Source organism: Tripterygium wilfordii, chromosome 8, assembly GCF_013401445.1.
Source record: "Tripterygium wilfordii isolate XIE 37 chromosome 8, ASM1340144v1, whole genome shotgun sequence".
Lineage (NCBI taxonomy): Eukaryota > Viridiplantae > Streptophyta > Magnoliopsida > Celastrales > Celastraceae > Tripterygium > Tripterygium wilfordii.
Window position 1 is genome coordinate 12,247,569 of NC_052239.1, and position 19,656 is coordinate 12,267,224.

The 19,656-nt window shown below is 36.5% G+C and overlaps 1 protein-coding gene across 1 annotated transcript; it reads right to left on the reverse strand.

The window, feature by feature from the left end:
* Positions 1 to 5,464: 5,464 nt before the first annotated feature.
* LOC120003999 lies at positions 5,465 to 14,186 on the reverse strand. Its single transcript, XM_038853191.1, has 14 exons — positions 13,864 to 14,186; positions 13,039 to 13,097; positions 12,579 to 12,687; positions 11,897 to 11,997; positions 11,567 to 11,635; positions 10,407 to 10,976; positions 9,412 to 9,947; positions 9,096 to 9,160; positions 8,188 to 8,267; positions 7,679 to 7,783; positions 7,097 to 7,236; positions 6,879 to 7,007; positions 5,987 to 6,139; positions 5,465 to 5,909 (listed from the first exon to the last, which is right to left on the reverse strand). The coding sequence occupies exons 1-14, from the start codon at positions 14,045 to 14,047 to the stop codon at positions 5,771 to 5,773; spliced, it is 2,439 nt and encodes an 812-aa protein (XP_038709119.1). The 5' UTR covers positions 14,048 to 14,186; the 3' UTR covers positions 5,465 to 5,770.
* Between the last annotated feature and the right edge of the window lie 5,470 nt (positions 14,187 to 19,656).

A 19,656-nucleotide genomic window follows, 5' to 3' on the forward strand; every position in this document is an offset into this window, starting at 1 on the left:
TAGCTCTGTTGTAGGCATTATCACTGGTTCAGTGAAAACTCCCAACCACATTGCTCTGTCTCTTCCATGTATTGACTGACTGCATTGTTTTCACTGAACCAGTTTTTGGCATTGATTTGTTCAACTTACTTGAACTCTTGTAGCACAGAAAATCATTGGCAATATTTCTTCCAGTGCAGTAAGTGCTGTTATCCAGAAAATGAGTAGTTCGGAACACTTAATCAAAATTATGAAAGCTAATAATATGATTGTTCTTCATTTGAGCCTAAGCTTTGTGCAAAGATGTTATTAGGCCATGCTTCAATCTAGCAAGCGCCGACGATGGGTGGCAGGAAACTTATGAATTGTTGACAAATTATTTGTTTGTTTGGCTTTTTTTAAGAGATTAAACAACTACATTTAAATTTAGGACTGAGTTATTGTTAGTGAATTAAAGGGTTGAATTTAAATAAAGAAATTGGTTGAATTGTTTGTTAGTTTAGATTTTTTTAAAAAAAAATTGAAATTCGGTTGGATTGGTCCAACCGGTGACCAGACACTTCTCTGATCCGGTTGATTTGTTAGAACCGGTGATTTTCGGAATTGGATTTTCAATTGAAGCGGATGGTTCTGACCAATTTAACCAGTTTGATTCATTTGTTTGAATTAAATTTTTTTTAAATTTTAGTCTTGTTAAGGTTTGGGAAAACATGACCTCTTATTCATTAAACCAAGCTATGAGATTTTTTTTGATTAAAGTAACACTTATATAATATTTTATAAAAATTTCTTTACATATTGTGAGTATTATAAAATATGAAATATTTTTAATATATAATAATTTATCATATTGAATCGTGAAACAAAGATTTTTTCAGTTGGATAACCGATCCGGTTTTCAAAACAACAAGGGTTGAACATCATAAAAGCTCTACTACAGAGTAACCAAATCAACATTGACACACTTGTCATAACCAAATTCATCAAGCGAAAAGCTTCTACTACAGAGTAACATGTGAGACCCAAAAGAAACACCAACAAGGGTTGAACATCATGAAAGCTTCAAGAAGAAGAAGACCGTCACAGATGAAATTGACAATGGCAGCCCCAACTCCCAAGCTTTTCAGTCTGGCTAAGAAGTGAATCTATTTGATTTGGGTTTATAATTATTTTTATGTAAATTCGGAGCTTGATTTTGCATCAATCAAGATATGGAAATTGAAGCCGGAGTTCCCATGAGAGCTTGTTGGCTGCGCCAAAGAAAAAAAGTTAGGGATCCCAGTAAAAATCATCACAGTTATTCCAATAGTGGATTTTGTCCCTTAATTGATGTAAGTGTAGGGGTCCACAAATCATTGTGATTGAATCAAAGAGTGACACATCCACTATTAAGATGACTGAGATGCTTTTTATTGGGATCCCTATCACTTCTGACGCCAAAGAACCCTCTTGCCTCCTCCCGCAAAGTTCGATGTGAGATAGTGTGTGTTTGGCAGAACGGTTGTGTTGATTTTCAACGCTAGCTGTTAAGCTATGAAAAAAAAGCTGAGCTTAAAGTTCTGAAATAAGCTTTAACGTGTTTGGTAAAACTGTTAACTGTTGTTAACGATTAAGTTGTGTAAAATATATTTGTTTGTATTACTATTAATTTATTTATAAGTATAATTTATCATGTAAAAATTATAATTACTTTAATTTAATATTTAAATATTCATTTAATAAGCATAATTATTAATTTATAAGTATAATTATCAATTTATAAGTATAATTACTAATTTATTATTAATGTATAAATGTAATTATTAATTTATCAATATTTAATATCAATATATAATATTTAATACTAAGTTTTGGGACCCACAAAACATAAAAATTAAAAAAAAAACCCCAAAATCAAAACCGTTCAACAAAAGGCTCCTAATTGGAGCTTTTTGTTTGAGGGCGATACCATCCGTTTTGTGGGTTGTACCACCCTCAAATTTATGGTGTTTGATGAGGTGGTCCTGCTCTACAAACCGCTTCACCAAACACAATAAGCTTCAAATTTGGCAGTGGTACCGCTAGCTTTAATGAACTGTTTGACACCGGTATGGCTGCTAGCGGTACTGTTGTGCCAAATGGGCCCCTTTCAAAGTGTCGGAAAACTTATTAGATAAGGACATTGACCAAAAAGTGGAGCAAAACATCAAACATGAACAAAAAATGGGATCCAGTTACCAGTTTCATTGTCTTAGTGAGACTCACTTAGATTAAGCCATGAATTTCAACTTTCAAGTACGAATTAATTGTCACATGCATTAACTGCTCACACCATCATATTGGGGGGTCTGAATTAGCGGCTCAAACTCTCGGGGACACTTGGGGTCTATTTGATAGATGATTTTAATAATATATATATTTTGTACACAATGTATGTTGGTAAAAAATGATAGTAGATAATGCCTGAAATGTTGATAATATTTGATTCAATTTTTGTTGATAGCGCATGTTTAATTAATTGGTTTAAGACACTCACAAAATACACACACAATAGTAAATTCGTAACTATTCTTAAACCAAAAACACCCCATTTCCTCTCAGCCAGATACTAGAAGAAAGGGTATCGATGACACCACTAGGTCTGTCAATATTCTAACCTCTTCCCCACAGACTAACCAGGGGACAACTAACCCTAGTCAACTGTACCTTATTTGTTGTCACATATCATACATAGAGCTTATCACTCACACCTTATTTTACAATATTCATAAGACGACAAGACTATCAGTCTTTAAGGAAAGTGCCTTTATGGAGGCCATCTCTGTTCTTGTATTCTTCTTATCTTCCAGTCTGAGCCAGCATCAAATGTCTCAATCTAATCAAACAAATATGATTCAATTTCATCCGCAAATTCACCAACATAAGGGTGACGCCAAACAGCTTCGGGGATCTGTGAAGGACGATACCCATTGAATTCACACATCCGTGGTTTGAACATATTCATATAATTGTGATCTCGACAGTAGTGAACATCAGTTGTGACATCAGACACATCTGGACTAGTGACATCAACAGGCCAGGTGTCATAATCCAAAACATAGTAGACAGGATGATATTGTGCAAGAAAGCCTGTGAAGTGAGGATCCTGTTCCAAAACAAGAGGCCGGTAGAAAACCATTCTGAGAAATCCATGTTGGTATTGATTAAGAAAATCATCCCATTGCTGGGGGACTCATGAACCAGTAGAGGCAGATGGAGAGGTTTGTCCTTTCTGGTCTAAGAGGGAAATATGGATAATGGGTACGACAAAGGTTAAGATAAACCTTAAGAGTGTGAGGAGAAAGCTGGAAAGCTATATGATATAGCTGTAGCATATAATGGAGAGAAATCATCATTGGTGTTGGGAAATAATAGTAGTCCTTAAACCGGAAAAGATTCAGGAAAGGAAACTGGGGGAGATGAAGAGAACCAGTAATAGTATAGCCATGCTTTAAGGTGGAAACCTTCAAAAATGACTGGTATAAACTGAAAGCACGTTGGGTCATTGTCCTGGAAAAAATATCTTGTAGTAACTCAAAGGACAATTCTGTCGAGACTTCACTGGAAATCATACCAATGAGAGGGAGTATGATCATGGAAGTTTGGAGAGTGGGGTTTCTGGAGAAGATGTCTGCTAGCTTCGTTCAAAGGATTTCAAACTTATAAAGTTTTAGTTTTAGTTTTAGTGTTAGTCTTCTATTTATTGTTTTTCTCATTTGGCAAAAGTTAAATTTTAAGTCATTTTCTTGGAAGGCAACCTCCAACTAACAGTTTTGTGTTTTCAAATTGCATATGACTCGTTTGGTGACAAATCGGATTTGGTGTAATCTCATATCAAAATCTTTGAACTGACATGAAGTTCATGCACATTTGAACACATATCATCAACAACTCAAACACTGTTATCCCAAGTGCCAAAATCTGTAGATCTCTTGTCCCAATCAGAGTCTAACTCTTCCCATAAATTGAGTTTATAATATCTAATTAATTTTTTTTGGATAAACTAATTAATTATTTTATCAACGGGTATTCTTCCACTTTTGTGTTGATCGACATTGCGGGTTTGGATACGATGAAAAGGCTAGAAGATTTCTTACCGGGACAAGTCAAAATTGAGGCTTCTTTAAGTTAAGGTGTATTGCTTTGCGTTGATGCAAAAACGTGTTATTGAATGGGACAATAACAATACAATCACAACACAAAAATTTACGTTAAAAACTCTAAAACCAGAGAAAAACCATAGTCTTTGTTAGATATAACAATAAATTTTCACTATATGACAAATTTGTACAACCATATTCTTAGTGATATCTCTACCCAAGAAACCCAAAAATACCCAAGAACAGATTATCATAAGCCCCCACTTGAGCTCATACTCTTTAAGACTCTACATCTTGAAATCTCTCACCCCTAAAATCCAATTACACCAAGAGATATATCAAAAAGTTTTCCCTACCTTGCTCTCTCCCATCAAGTCTGGTCGTCTCTAACCCTTTTTAGATAAACAAAATCCTAGGAATTAGGTTATAGTCCTAGAAAACAAATCTCATATTTATAGAAAAATAGTAGTCCCATCAATCGTTTCGGATGGACAATTAACCCCGTCCAGACGATTCTTCAAACTTACTCGATCCAGATATCCAATAAGACCCTTTTGTCACTTCACGCACTTGAGTTGTTTGGATGGATATAACCTCATCCAGATGGTAGCTCCATAAACTTGATTCCAGCAACAGAACTCGCCTCCACACACGATCCGAATCGACTCCAAATTTATTGATCAATCCTGACAGATATGGAGTCTTATAGACTAGGATGCGAGATTTTCGATTTAGAGACTTGGTAATGGAAGGAAGCAATTGGAATATTTAAGGCTGCCTTATAATGAAACGTTGGAAAATGTTGGCGGAATCGTTTAATAGCTAACGATTGAAAACATAATATTGTCATAAAATGTCGATGAAGAGACGAACGATGTTCGCTTGCTAGAACGGACCAAGTATTTCCCAGAAACCAAGCTTGTTGCGGATCCAGTCAGGCTTGGCTTAATTTGATGAGTACCTAGAGTTATGGGATATCGACAGCTACGAGAACAGAAAGAAGACAATGGGAGAGAAGATGAATAGGAACTGACGGCTTCTTCTCATCATGCATCATACTACAACGCGCAGCTGATGTTGTGTTAATGGAAGAGAATCGTTATGTCATCTTTTACAAGTTCAAGGATGGCAGTTTCGACGCCCTGGAGCTGAAGAATCTCAGGTACCCTGAGGAAGTCTTCCCAATCTGTTCGGATTTTGAACCTCGTGATCTGATGAGCGGATCAAAGCAGCACCATCCAAGAAAGAAGACGGAACCAGTAATCAAAAGCGTAAATGTATTTTCGAATTCACATCTCCATAATCTTGTGCATCCAACAACGGCTTTGAAGCACAAAACTTCCCCATCCCCGCGACTGCTCACTAGATGGTCATCTAACAAAAATTCCATAAGGATTTTATAAGAGGATTTAAATTACAATGAGACGACGCTCGTCCAATCTGTAATACAGTTGACAGCTTCATTCTCGCATCCCACCTTGCTTCTCTCAATGCTCTTCTACATTGACAATTCTATCTTCCAGAGTTCTATACTCCTACACTCTTATGGCTTTTATGTGCAAAATGATAATTTACAAAATGGCTTTGCTTCATGGAGCCACAACATCTTATTTTGCTATAACGACGCTATCTATTGAAAACTAAAAGTTGTGTGCAAAATTCCCTCATCTTATTCACACACCTCTAGAAAATGAATCCTGCCGAGTCAATGCATAATTTCCATCTGAGCGTCTTTCATTCTCACCCTCTACAACAATGGCTTTTGAGCAGAGGAAGAAAAACGATGATGTGTATATAGTGACGTGCCAAAGACTGAAAAGGATTTCAAAAACCAAATATCAGAGAGACTTGTGTGTTTGAGAGGGGGCGAGAGAGTATTTTGTATGTACCTGTGCCATATCCAGTAGCTTTCACTAGACTCCAGCGTCCAGCTAATTGCAGCCATGGCTAATGTAGTAAAACCTGCTATTATAAAACCCCAGCGAAATCGTCTCAGCAATGTCTTGAGTAAATTATGCAGCCATCGTTTAATTGTTTGCCATCTGCAATCAAAATATATAGTACTCGACTTTCTTAGAAGGGAAAACTGAATGATGTTATTCATTGTTGTCGACACACATTGTTTTCAGGTTTATTCACAGATATATCTTCCTTACAATCCTGTGTAAGCAGGTGCTAATGGATACAATCAAAGAAAAGAAAAGATATATTTAGATGCTTGTCTTTTTACACCATAACCCAAAATTGAGCTTCACCTATATTTCAGCTCATATTCATGACATTCTGAAATAGTCTTAGGTAAATGCAACCAACCATTTTGAATCTAAATGTTGAAATCATCAGCTCAACCATGTCAGGCTATTGGATCAAAAATAAGAATAGTTACCTCCGCATACCCTAGGTAGATATTGGCAACATGTGTATCTACATGTTTGAATTTTAATTTTAATGGCAGCGCCAATTCCTAGATAGTAAAGGCGAACATTTGGCCTAATGGTAAAGTTGCATGGGTGCAACCTAGATCTCACAGATTCAATTTCTAGAAACATCTTCACATACTATGTGAGGGGTAAGGACTACATACATCCTACATGTCCTCAACCACGTGCACTAGGGGAGCCTTGTGCGCGGGACTTGTTTACCTTTACCTTTAGTAGCATAAATTTCACATGAATTTTAATTGTACACATTTATCATAATTCCTAGTCTTATTCCATGCTCAAATCAAACAAATAATTAGAAGTAAACTTTAAAATCCATACAGAAAAGAAAAAAACTTACCTGTCAAGAATATTTAAACAGAACCCCACTGAAGTGGAAAAAGACCTATACTTGGTGGAGAGTTCCATCAGTAATCCGATGAGAAGTCCTAGTGCTCCAATTGCTATGACGAGGATAATATTGGATGACCTGGAAGTTCACATTGTTAAAAGATTAATGACCTAGTATAGAACCCTAAAGGGAAAGTTGCCTGAGCAGTATCAACTGGTTCTAAATACCTGGTAGCCTTAGTTATGGCCATAAGTGCTGTAAGGATAGCCACAACTGTGTGCATTGTCCTTTTCATGGCTTCATCAATAGTAGTCAAGTAAATAAAAGTGCTCACCACCGCCATGAAAGAGAGCCAAAAGTCCATGAACTGAAACATATTCCAAATGAATAATTATTATCGTCTCAAACTACCAATTTAAGTTTTCTTGCTGGCTCTTCCAACCACCAGAAAAAAAGGGGGTGGTGGCGAGGGCAGAACAGTATACTTAAGAGAGAGAGAGAGAGATTTTAAGTAATGGAGTCACAAAAATTCAATTGCATTTTTCATGATGAAGAATGCAGAATGCTCCTCCCTACGCCACATTTTTGATAAAATCGGCTATCATTCTTTAGTAGTTACTCATCCTCAAGCAAGAATATCTAAGAAGTGTCTTAATAAAACATCAAGGCAGTTTGTCGTGCATTTATTGTTGAAAGGTCCTACTATGCACTCAATTTTACAATGGCATGGTTGTGTTGGTAACCTTAAAAGCTTTTCTTCTTAGAAGACTTAGGTTTTCCATCCCACTGGGAAGGAAAGAAACTTATACCTGCAAGACACTGAAGGGTAATGCACACCAGGTGCCGACATCACAGGCATGATACAAGCCACTGGAAATTCCACTAGACGTAAAGAGCACCCATTCTGCAAATGCCTGCATATAGAAAGTAATGGTCCTGGTGGTGATAGGAAAATAATAATAGTGGTCTAAAAGTTTGTATTCGCCAATTAGTACAGCCCAATTCCAACATTTTCATCCTGTCACAACTGAGGTATTCAATACGAACACTACTTGTCCCCTTACATCTTTGATCTCCTTGAGATTCATTAAACGGAGAAAAGCCCTCAAATACAAGGATAGGTAATGTATGATGGCGCTTCAATGCTGAAACACTGAATGAGTAAGGGAGTGCCCACCATCATAACCTTAAAGAAGATCAATGGCACTATTGAAAATACCAGGAGAGGCTTCTCATAACCACTTGGAAAATCATCTATTTTCACACGTAGAAGTTTTAATTCTTCATCAATCCAGTCAGAAATTAACTAGACAATTACCTTCTGCCGAAGTGCCCAAAAAGCGGGAAGTACAGCTGCCGCATTTGATGCGATGAGGGAAATTGACTGCCATAAGTGTCCTACATTTCAAACAGATTAGGTAAACAACCCCATAGTACACTGCCAATTGATGAATTTAATGATGCAGTAATAACAATTTTCCCCGATACATTACAATAATTTGGAAACTAATTCAAAAAGAACCGGTGCAAAGCACATTCTCTATCTTTTTTGACTCACGGACTCAACTGCTACAGAACTGACAAGACAATCATTTTTCCCCCATCTGATTTCTCGTCTAGCTTTTTGCCTTTTAATTAATACATACATGCTCTCATAAACTCTTTTTTTTTTCTTGAGAAGACTCTCATAAACTTGTTAGCTATACAGGAAACTGGAAAACCACTCTGTATAACTATTTTCAGAATTATAAAAACCACATTTATAAGACACGACTAAGAAATGTCAGAAATAAATTTTTATAACACTTCAATTATGGCAGAAAAGAAACATGAAATTTCAGCAGCTCTCTTTGTCGGACAGATAATGTTTTCAAACAAGCTGGCTCCAAATCATAAGTTAGATGACTTTCCACAGAATTTCCATCCAAAGAAAAAAGCAGCCTACGGCTTAAACGAGATATAAACCAATAATGGAAAGAATGTTCAAAACCACTAACAAGTCACCAAATTTTTTAAAAGCTTAAAAAGTTCCATGGGTTGCGGGGGTGCAACCTATAGGTCACGGGTTCAATTCCTGGGAATAACCTCTTCACATATTATGTGGAAGTAAGGTCTGAGTATATCCTGCCTATCCCCGACCCCACCCACCATGGAGTCTTGTGCACTGGAGTTGTTTACCTTCTTTTTTTACCTTAACAAGTTCCACGAGAGTTGAAACATTCTCACCTTTATGTGACACAATTTCAACGCTACAGTCAAAGCCTCCATGGTTACGATCACAGGCGCAATAGCTGAGGACACAGTAACAGAAGTCTGAGAAAGCATTGCCATAACTTTTTACATGTAGGAATTTGGTATATGCCAACTAAAACACTTCCAGGTAATGCATCACTAATGAAATTCTATGTACCAATCCACCACACATAGAACTCCTATAGAGACTTCTAAATGTTGAAAGGAAACTATCTATAAGTGGTTTTTAAGAAAAAATAATATGATAGCATGAAAAGGGAAAGAAAATTCAGGAAGCTGAATACAAAACCTGTACGACGTTAATCCACTGGCTTCATAAGCCAACCTACATTGCCCGTGAGAGGAGCACCGTTTTGGGCATCTTTCAAGCGAGATAGACATGGTAGTCTGATCATTTGCAGTGATATCGGAGGTGTTGAGATGCCTTAATCCAAAACCCCACGTTCCTTCTCTAACATCTAGAATATAGAAATTAAACTTACTTTCACTTGAATTATCGTTCAAAAAAAATATGGAACCATCACTGCTTCTTGTCCCGTTTGCATAATAATAGTCCCAGCTATCAGGAGATGGTAATCCACCAAATCGAGTATATATTTCATAATTTATCTTTGCATCGGAGATAATTTGGACATGGATATTTACTCCAGCTGCACCGCGAGGAACATTTAAGATAAAGTACGTCCAGGTATTATTTGATTCTCCACTGTATGAGGAGTTGCTTGAAAGGGGCTCAACTGGGAAATTAGCAGAATCGAAGGAGACTTTTTCACTGACTGGCAAATAATAGGACTCAAAAGGAGTTGAATCTCGCCTGAGAACTGTCTGCGCACAACCATTTTCACCATGTCACTTAGATGATTTAAAACAAAAATTCCCTCAAGCATCAACAAAACAAAATTGTTTTATATGACGTTTAGAAATTGAAAACTAGAATGAAATCAGTACCTAGCAACAACAGTTTTATTGCATATTGCATGTACTGCTCTCAAGGGGAAGACCTTTAAGAGTTGTACTCTTAAGTTATTATTATATGGAATGAGTAAAACATCTACAAAATCCTCTTCCTACTCTTCCAGCACGTTTCTAAAACTAGTCATGTACCGTATTTATCTTCAGATAAAAAAAGTCCACACAAATATGAGAGTCACCACCGTAAGCAAATAATCAGACGATGAAGACTGACTGGATGATGCCTTTGATTTTACATATCAAAATACAGTGTAACATAAACCATATCTGCATGCCCCTTTCAAATTAAGAGAGAGAGAGAGAGAGTTCCACCTGAAGTGTGTATCTGTCCCAGGTACAATTAGAGCCAGCCTTTCCCACGGGACATTCAACAACTTGCCATAGCATGGAATAGCAAATTCCTAAACTGGTATTATCATTTCCTCCAGGTTCTTTTGAAAGATTAGCAGGAATAATAGTTAAATACCAGCGGCCAACCTTCGGTGAGTGAATAATTAAAGGGGCTTTACTTATATCACCAGAATAATCATGCTTTGTTGCTGAAGCCATTGCACCAAGCCGAGCAAAACACATTAAATTTATTTTATCAGAACTCCCAGTGACATTCATTGCCATAATGTTTAATTGTTCTGATATTCCCACTACCTCAAAGAAGTACACTTTTGGTTCACTCTCTCTGTGGCACATAATTTCATAAGAATTTCCGCACTTCTGGTTGTAGGTATTACCATCAGAGAGGGATTCTGTAAGATCATAGCTGTCAGATAGAAAACATGAAAGTGGCTCAACTGTCCGATTGCAGTACTGGCCCCATGTTGTCGAGGTTGCACATCCTTGCACACTGATATTAGCACTGAAGGAGTATGCTTTACCTCTATTAATCTACAAATAGAGGATTAACAAGGTTTCAATCTTCAGGTAATAGCTGTATTCTTAAATGTCTAGAATTAATGCAAAGAGCAATTAATCGACATGAACAAAGAAACTTAGAGTAAAGCGATCAATCTGTAAAGAAAGCCACAATGTGCAATAATTATTGAAGCGGCACAAACTGCAAATACTATAACAGGGATGAGTACACGGCATGCAAAATAAAATCTGAGCACTTTCTTGGTTTTTCTACTGCTTGGAACACAAGTATAGCAGAAGTTTGCAGAAACTGTCTCCAGAATCTTTTATAAGTGGCAGTCTCTCCTACTCACAAACAAACTCAAGTAATTAGTAAGTACCCAAATTCCGAAGTGGTTCTCTTCAATTGTAATTTTCTATTTGTCTCCAGCTTCTTTACTAGTTACTCTGCGTACTGTTCATGTACAAGAGTATCTATTAAGGGAATGTAGGATAAGTGAATAACTAGGTTTCTTCTAATTAGATAAGTATACAAATCAGAAATCAATGAGTAACTATACCACATGAGAATTATTTGAAAAAAAAAATAAAAAAAAATCTAGCAGTAATGGATTGCGCTATACCATTTTTGATTGTGTTCTTGTAGGCCCAATGCCATTGAAAAGCCCAAGATACCAAACTCCTGGAGAGATCTGCTCAAGAACAACATAAGTTGAACTCTCTAATACTCAATTAACTGTTGGCAAATAGACTGAAAATTTACACAGAAAAGCAGAAAAGAAAAGAAAGGACTCATGATGTTAATTATGTGTAAACACAAAAACAAGCTTACCAACACCAAAAGAGAAAAAGTATAAGCAGACTGTTATACAGAACATACAAACTAAGATTAAATACTACTGAATTTGACAAATAAAAATTAAATTAGTAACTTGTTAACTTAAAACACACACCTGGTCATTTGCTAAATTCAACGATATAGTTTTCTGCATTGGATAGCATTCCATAGTGTCAAGCCCATGAATTCCTTCAAAAGACACATTAGAGAGGGAACCTAACATTGCAATGGAAGAAGTGCGCTCAATCATGGTTTGCCGTCAGAAAACAAAGACAACATGAAACAAAAATTATGAATTACTCACTACTGACAGCAGAAAAAAAAAAAGGTAAGTTGATATCTAAGCAGACTCTGCAACCTAAGTGTGTTCAACAATATTCAGGATGTATCATTGGAAACAAAAAACTTAGATGGCAGAATCTTAGGTATTTTTGGACACCAAAAACTGAAATGCCTATACAGTTTGGTCCAAGGAGACAGTAAACAACTTGAACTTCCATACACAAAGCTCTCGTAGTGGAGGTGAGATTGGGGAAGAGCAAAAGGCACATAGCTTTACCCCGCACCCCGCATGCGAAGAGTTTGGTACAAGAGTAATTAATAAAATTATTTATTGTTGAATACCGATTCCGTGTACTTAATACTTAAAAGGTTTATGCTTGATGCAATGAAGGTTTACAAAACTGAAACCCTTCGAGGAGTGAAGCAGCAAAGCATAATTGAACTTTGACAAACTAAATAAAAGATTGACGGGTTTTAAAGCTATTTAAGTGTATCTCTCTCTCTCGCTCTTTTACCTAATCCTTTTAGAGAATTTCTTGAGATATCTGGCAATGGGGGGCTGCCGTTTCTGAAGCAGATTATCGGCAGTGAGCTTTTAGGAACCCCTATTGTACTGCTAGCATCCTGAAAACAATTTAAGCCATTAGCAATGGAGGAGCAGAAGAGTCACAATGAATAAAACCAGATAAGGAATGCCAAGTAATTTCCCACAGTCAACTTTTGAAGCCTAGCTCTGATGCCCTGTCAAATAGGGGACTTAGCTAATAGATAAATGCATTCCTTACTCCGTGATATCCATCAAAAAGGCATTAACGCAAATGCAATTTAGAAACATTAGCTTGTTACTTGTTAGAAAAAGAAACAAATATTAGGGTTTAGCCATTAGAAGTGTCATGTCTTGAAAATGTGTGGTGCGTCTTAAACCAAGACTCCATTAAAAAAAAGGTATCTTAAACCAAGATTATCAATACTTACGAGATCAACATCTGACTCCACTGTAATAGACATCCAAGAGAACCATGGTGGCAAATCAACTGGAAAAAAACAAACCATCAGATTGCTTAGAGCTTCAAAGACTAATCATATTGAATACAAAATCATACTAGAGATGGCACCAATAATAATACATTAAAGCAGCCCATAAAGAACAGTTTCTACATGTTGATCGAACAATCAAGTTCTTTATTCATGTACGAATAAACCATGGGCAGTTCATAATTAGCTAAAATGAGATTTGTAGAAAGGCACACAGTAACTAATAACGAGCTATGAAGGAATTTACAGTTAAAATATGGATGAAATCAGAGAACAAATAACTGGAATCAGCTAACTTCTAAGGACGTCGTCAACTGAAATAGTTACAAGAGAAGCTTCAAATTTGACCCAATCTTATCACTCAATCTTCTATAAAACTTAAAAGCTGAAGTTGGAAAATGGGAAGTATTCAGCTCATTTTGCTCTCAGTCAGTCTGATTGTGATACAACTCAACGTAATACCATAACCATTACTTTCAAACTTTCAAGGAATTAGCAAAATATAGCATCCACAACCACTGACAACAATCTATCAAGCTTCCCCCAAATCTCCAATAAAATAGAATTCACAAAACGTAGGATAAGAACCTTAAAATAAACTGCAAGAAACAACCATCGCTATCCCAATTACATAAACAGACATCATATCTTCCACATAAAAAATTTGAAATCTTGATCACTACCCATCAATCAATACACTCTGTCATCAAATAGAAACTAATCAGAACACTAGATTGATTGACAAGATGCTAAAAATAATGATACCTCTGATATAACGCGAATCAAAAGGCTTGAGCTTGGTTTCAGGGTATCTAAAGCTCGAAATAGTGAAAGTATTGTAGAGACCCAACTCGTCAAGTGAACAACAGCTGCCAAAGAAACATGAAAAGATGACCCAAAGACAGAGGATCGGAAAAGGAGAAGAGCCCAGAATCCGATTGTCTGCCATTTCTTTTGGTTATTCTAGAAAAAAACCGTAGAGGAATGTCTGCAAAAGGGTATGAAGCGTATGAGACATTCTTTTATTGTTTAAAGTTTAAACAAAGACTCTTAATTTTGCTTGACTTCTGTGAATCAAGCTGTGAAGCTGGGCTGCTGAAATTTATGAGCACACACGACACCACAGTCAACTTACCGACATACGTCAATTTCGCTTCAAAAATTATAGCATTATTAAGTAAAAAAAAAAGCACTTTAATTCTGTAATAATGTTTAGTAGAAACTTCAACCATTTTAGAGGAAATTTATTCTATTTGTGCATTTTTGGCTAACAAAAAATTTTATTCTTGCTATAAACTTCATCTACTTTTTTTAAGACAAAAATAAAAAATAAAATTTTTTGTTAAGTTTAGAGTGCTTGAGAGGTACATTCTTCAAACACTTTATTTGACACCACGCAAAAGGCATTTGATGAAATACAGGCGTAGGGCTCACACAATAACTAGATAAACACATGATAATCTCATATATGAATTTAGGGATCGAACTCACGACCTTTAAATAGGGAAAACTTTCTTCATTAAGTTAGGAGTTGATTCTATATGCATGTCATGTTTATGTATGATAATAAAATGCAAGATATTGTGTTCAAGAGGAATTTATCTTACTTGGTCACATCTACTTGGAAGTACTAATCAACTCTTAAATGTTTGGTAGAGTTTTATTTCAATACCTCAAATAGGATACACAATAAATATAGGTGATTCTTCTGCTTAGATAAAAATAGGCTATGAAACCTCATAGATTCGAAAATTTTAGTGCCAAACGACTAGAACTATTTATATATATGTTCTTTTATACCAGAAATGGTTAGGTTTCTGATACACTAGATAAGTTATAATATTGTTGCTTTTAATATGACTGAATTTTATATGACAATATTATTATTTATTTCACATTTACTATTTCATTGATGTGAGCAACACTGCCAACACACTGTATCCTATCTTAATTTTTTTGTTTTTTAGGTGAACAAATATTGACGTGTAATTCTTTCAATTTCAATCAGATATTTAATGTAATAAGAAGTTCTGTTCAGTTTGTCTTGTAATTTTATTGATGAGCACTATATGCATTCCATGTTTTATTAAGTACACTTCAAAATCTCATTAAAATGCTCAATCTTAAAACACCCCATTTCCCTATGACATAACCCCAAAATTCTCCTTCTCTATTCATCTTCTACCTCTAAAACCTCCATAACCTACTGCCTCCAAATGATCTGTAATGAATGGTCGATCTTGGTCCTCTTGAGCTTTTCATCTTCTTCGTCATTTGGGACCACATCCATAGCCATGTTTGGTGTAGCCTCCAAAACCACCTTGTTGGTCAGGTGGGAATTGCATGCCATAAGCATAAGCAAATGGGTTGATTTTTCTTCATTAGCAACAGCCTAGTTCAAATTTTCAAGTTCCTTAGATTCCTGATGAGAATGAGCTTCTGTTTTCTTCTTGGTTCTTCTTCTCTCTATTTTTTTTAAGAAAAGGGCTTAGCCCGGACTTTTATTAATCAAGGAAGAGAAAAAACCTCTCTTCAATGGCTTACAAGAAACGAGGGGGGCAAAAGACAAAATCCTCTCTTCTAGAAACGTCTGATACAGAAGTATCATGGTTTAATTTCTTGAACAAAGACAAAATCCTTGCATTTGTATCTTGCTGGTGTGGGCTCTGACCATATTTCTCTTCCTCCATGGCCAAAAGACAACGACGTACATCCCGATCTCAAGGCAAGACACCCCTACCCTTTGCTGTCTACTTTCAATGGTGAACTGGCTTCTCCACCGGCAAAGAATCCTCTGATGGCAGACAAAGGATTCTTCGCTGCCTACTGTCAATGGTGCATTTTGTGTTTTGCTCCAAAATATTTTTAAAAAAAGTGTACCACGAAATGTTATGTTTTTAATTGAGGTATATTAAGATTGAGGTGTACTTAGTTAAATTTGGGGTGCATATAATGTTCATCAATTTTATTACACAAATTTAACATTTTTTTTGTAATAAGATTATCTTGAAAATGTGGATATAATCAGCAATAAGACTATCATAAAAAGAAAGTTTATATTTGTCCACATTGGTGAATCCGTCAAGGTGTCTTTGACCTTCCCTCACTTCATCTACGGCCAATCTGACGATACCAAGATGATCATCATCTCTAGGGGCAGAACACGCACAAAGTATGAACAACCTAAATGAAGTTGCGAGAGTATTCCACTATATGAATAATATGAACTCTTGGACAACCTTTAAGTTTGCTTAACCAAGCTTTGATCACACCTCTTAAGAATCTAACAAGAAATATCACTTTTGTTCACTCAAGATTGACCTCACAAAGCTCTCTAGGTCTCTTTCTAAAACCCTAGAAAGAAACCCTCAAAACAAAGATTTCAAGTTATAAGAGAATGGTTCTATAAAAACAACTTATATGACCTGTTTGTGCTGCTATCCAGACAACAAGTGCTCTGTCCTCTAGTGCCTGCTCCAGGAAGGCCCCACGGGAGTGAAGTGCCAACTATTGTCTGAACATAACCTCCACCTTGTCCGGACAATCATATGCAAACATCAGCTTTAGCTCACAATTCTTCATTTGGGCAAGTTGTTAAAACCAAAAAATGAGTCGACAAACAAATATTCCCCAGAACACAGTCAAACCAACCATCAACTGAATCAACAAACCTCTCCATCTACAAAATCAACTCCACAACCCAAACAGCCCCGAAGGGCCATGCTCTCAGGGGCGAATCTAATCAAATAAAAGAAACTCAAAGCAAGTCCAAGCAATGCTCAAACTTTCTTCCGACAACTACTTTGGCCAACATGTATGCATGTTGATCATTTGTGTGCACCTACACCAAGAAAATATTATCAAAATATCTCGCACAAAATAGTACCCGATATCAATATGCTTCCTGCGGGTATTATACACCTTATTTTTAGCCAGTTCGATCAGATTTTTACTATCACAATGTAGCTCAACACTACCATGCTTAACACCAAAGTCCTCTTAGTAAACTCCAAAGTCACAAAGCTTCCTTCACAATTTTTACCACTATCCTCCTATACTTAGCCTCCATGGTAAAAAGTGCAATTGTAGCCTGTAGCAATGAGGGCCAACTAACTAGAGCACCATATATCTGAAACACATAATTAGTAGTCAACCTCCGCCTGTCTGGATCACTTGCATAATTAGAGTCAGCAAACTCCTTAACCTGACATGAATATGCACTAAAGACCAAACTTTTATTCAAGGTTTCCTTCAAGTATCTAAGAACCCACTTCACAACTTCTTAGTTTTCCTAAGATTTGCCATATACCTACTCGCCACACTAACGGATTATGTAATAGTTGGACGTGTACACACCATGACATATATAAAATTGCGTACTACCTAGCATAGGGAACAAGTGAGATGTATTCCTTGTCCTCAACTGTAGTAAGAGATAACTTCCTAAAGAGCCGAAAGTAAGGAGCCAAAGGAGTGACCATTGGCTTTGCACCCTCCGTACCAAAATGAGATATAACTCTCTTAAGATACTCATTCTGACACAAGAAAAACTGTGGTTCTTTCCCTCACTTCTATTCTCCCTACTCAATTTTTTCTTAGTAGCGCCCAAATCTTTCATTTCAAACTCATTACCAAGTCAAGATTTCAATGTATCTATCTCCATCATACTTTTACAAGAAACAAGCATATCATCCACATACAACAAAAGATAAATATATCATCCACCATAAAGTTTCTGAAAGTAAACACAACAATCATACTCACTTTGGATAAACTCATGAACTAGCATGAAAGAGTCAAATAGTTTGTACCACTACCTAAGCAATTGCTTTAACACATATAGTAACTTCAAACGAACCCACATTTCGTCAACCTTGAACCCCTCCAATTGATGCATATAGATATTCTCCTCATAGTCCTCATAAAAAAAGAATGTCTTCACATCAAGTTGTTCAATCTCAAAATCAAAATGAGCTACCAAACTCAATAAAGCATAAAGAGAACTGTGTGTTCACTAATGGTGAGAAAATCTCATTATAATCCACCCCTTCTTTTTGTGCAAAACCTTTAGCCATTAGTCTAGCTCTTAAACGTTGTACTACTAGACTCAGAAAAAGCTTTCTGCTTTTTGTACACCCACTTGCATCCCAAGTATGATTCTTCCGTAGTGATTTCATCTCTTTTTGCATACCAATCATCCAACTCTCACTAGCTAAATCACAGATAGCCTATTTATAGCTAACTCACTCATCATCCTCCATCAAGAGTGCATATGCAACCAAATTTTCCTGCCTATAATGCTTTAAAGGTTTGTTTGTCCCAAACTTCTGAATTGATTTGCATGTTCTTTTTGGCCTAGTGAAAATCAAAGAACATGTTTGCTCGTGTCCTTTTGTATCAATCAGTTGCTCACCCTCAGCACGTGCAAACTCATCATTATCCATGTGAGGATCTTCTTAAACCTGATTCTGATATGTACTGCCAACAAACCCTTCAATCTCAATCACCTGAGATTCGAGGTCATTACCAGGCATATTAGCTTTGTGCAAAGCTAACATTAAAGTCTCATAAAAGGTAACATCTCTGTTAATGATAAACTTGTTCTCACGATAGACCATAAATGATAGCCTTTGACCCCCTTTGCATACCCTTTAAAAATGGCTTTTTTTGCTCTAGCATGCAACTTGTTTTTCTTGATATTATAGTAAATGGTGCACCCAAATACACTCAACCTACTATAATATGCATGATCCCCAAAAGAAACCTCATAAGGAGTCATACAATCTAAGTTAGAATGTGGAGACCGATTCACCAAGTAGTACGGAGTGGTAATGATCCGCCCACAATTCTCTACCTAATCCAGCATTGGAGCGCATACACCTTGTCTTCTCAAGCAATATTTTATTCAATCTCTCACCAAATCCATTTTATTGTGGTTTCTTTTTAACTGTCCAATGCCGAGCAATGCCCTCCTGATCACAGAACTTCACAAAAGTATCATAAGTGTACTCTTCCTTACCGTTTTGTTCTCAACCATTACTCTATATTTTTTAAACGTCTCAAACACTTCATTCTTTGACTTGATAACGTATACCCTAGATTACCTCGAGTAATCTTCAATGAATGAGACAACGTAACACAAGCCATCTTTGAAAGTGACTTTTGCAAGCCCCCATACATTTGAATGCACAAGATCCAACACGCCTCTACTCTTGTGCTTGCTTGTGACAAACTTGACCCTGCACTACTTCTCATAAACACAATACTCGCAAAAATCCATGCTAGGCCTTTTCATATCCTTCAACAATCACTGCTTTCCAAGTAGTGATAACTTATTTTCTAACATGTGCCCAAGGCATATGTGTCAAAGTCTAGTGCAATATGATGAACCTCCACAGCTCGTTGATGCTACACTGCCTGTAACTGTAGAGCCCAAAAGAGTATATAAATTACATTGCATGATGCCTTTCATAACAATCAAAGAGCCACAGACTATCTTGAAGACTCCATCAATCTCAGTAAACTTACCCCGAATCAAGAGCCCCAAGTGAAATAAGG

Coding starts and splice junctions, on each gene's coding strand:
- LOC120003999 (XM_038853191.1), bottom strand. CDS start 14,047: ATGGCAGACAATCGGATTCTGGGCTCTTCTCCTTTTCCGATCCTCTGT. Junction 11,636..11,896: donor TGAATTTAGCAAATGACCAG/GTGTGTGTTTTA, acceptor GTTCTTGAGCAG/ATCTCTCCAGGAGTTTGGTA. Junction 7,008..7,096: donor GCCATAACTAAGGCTACCAG/GTATTTAGAACC, acceptor GTGAACTTCCAG/GTCATCCAATATTATCCTCG.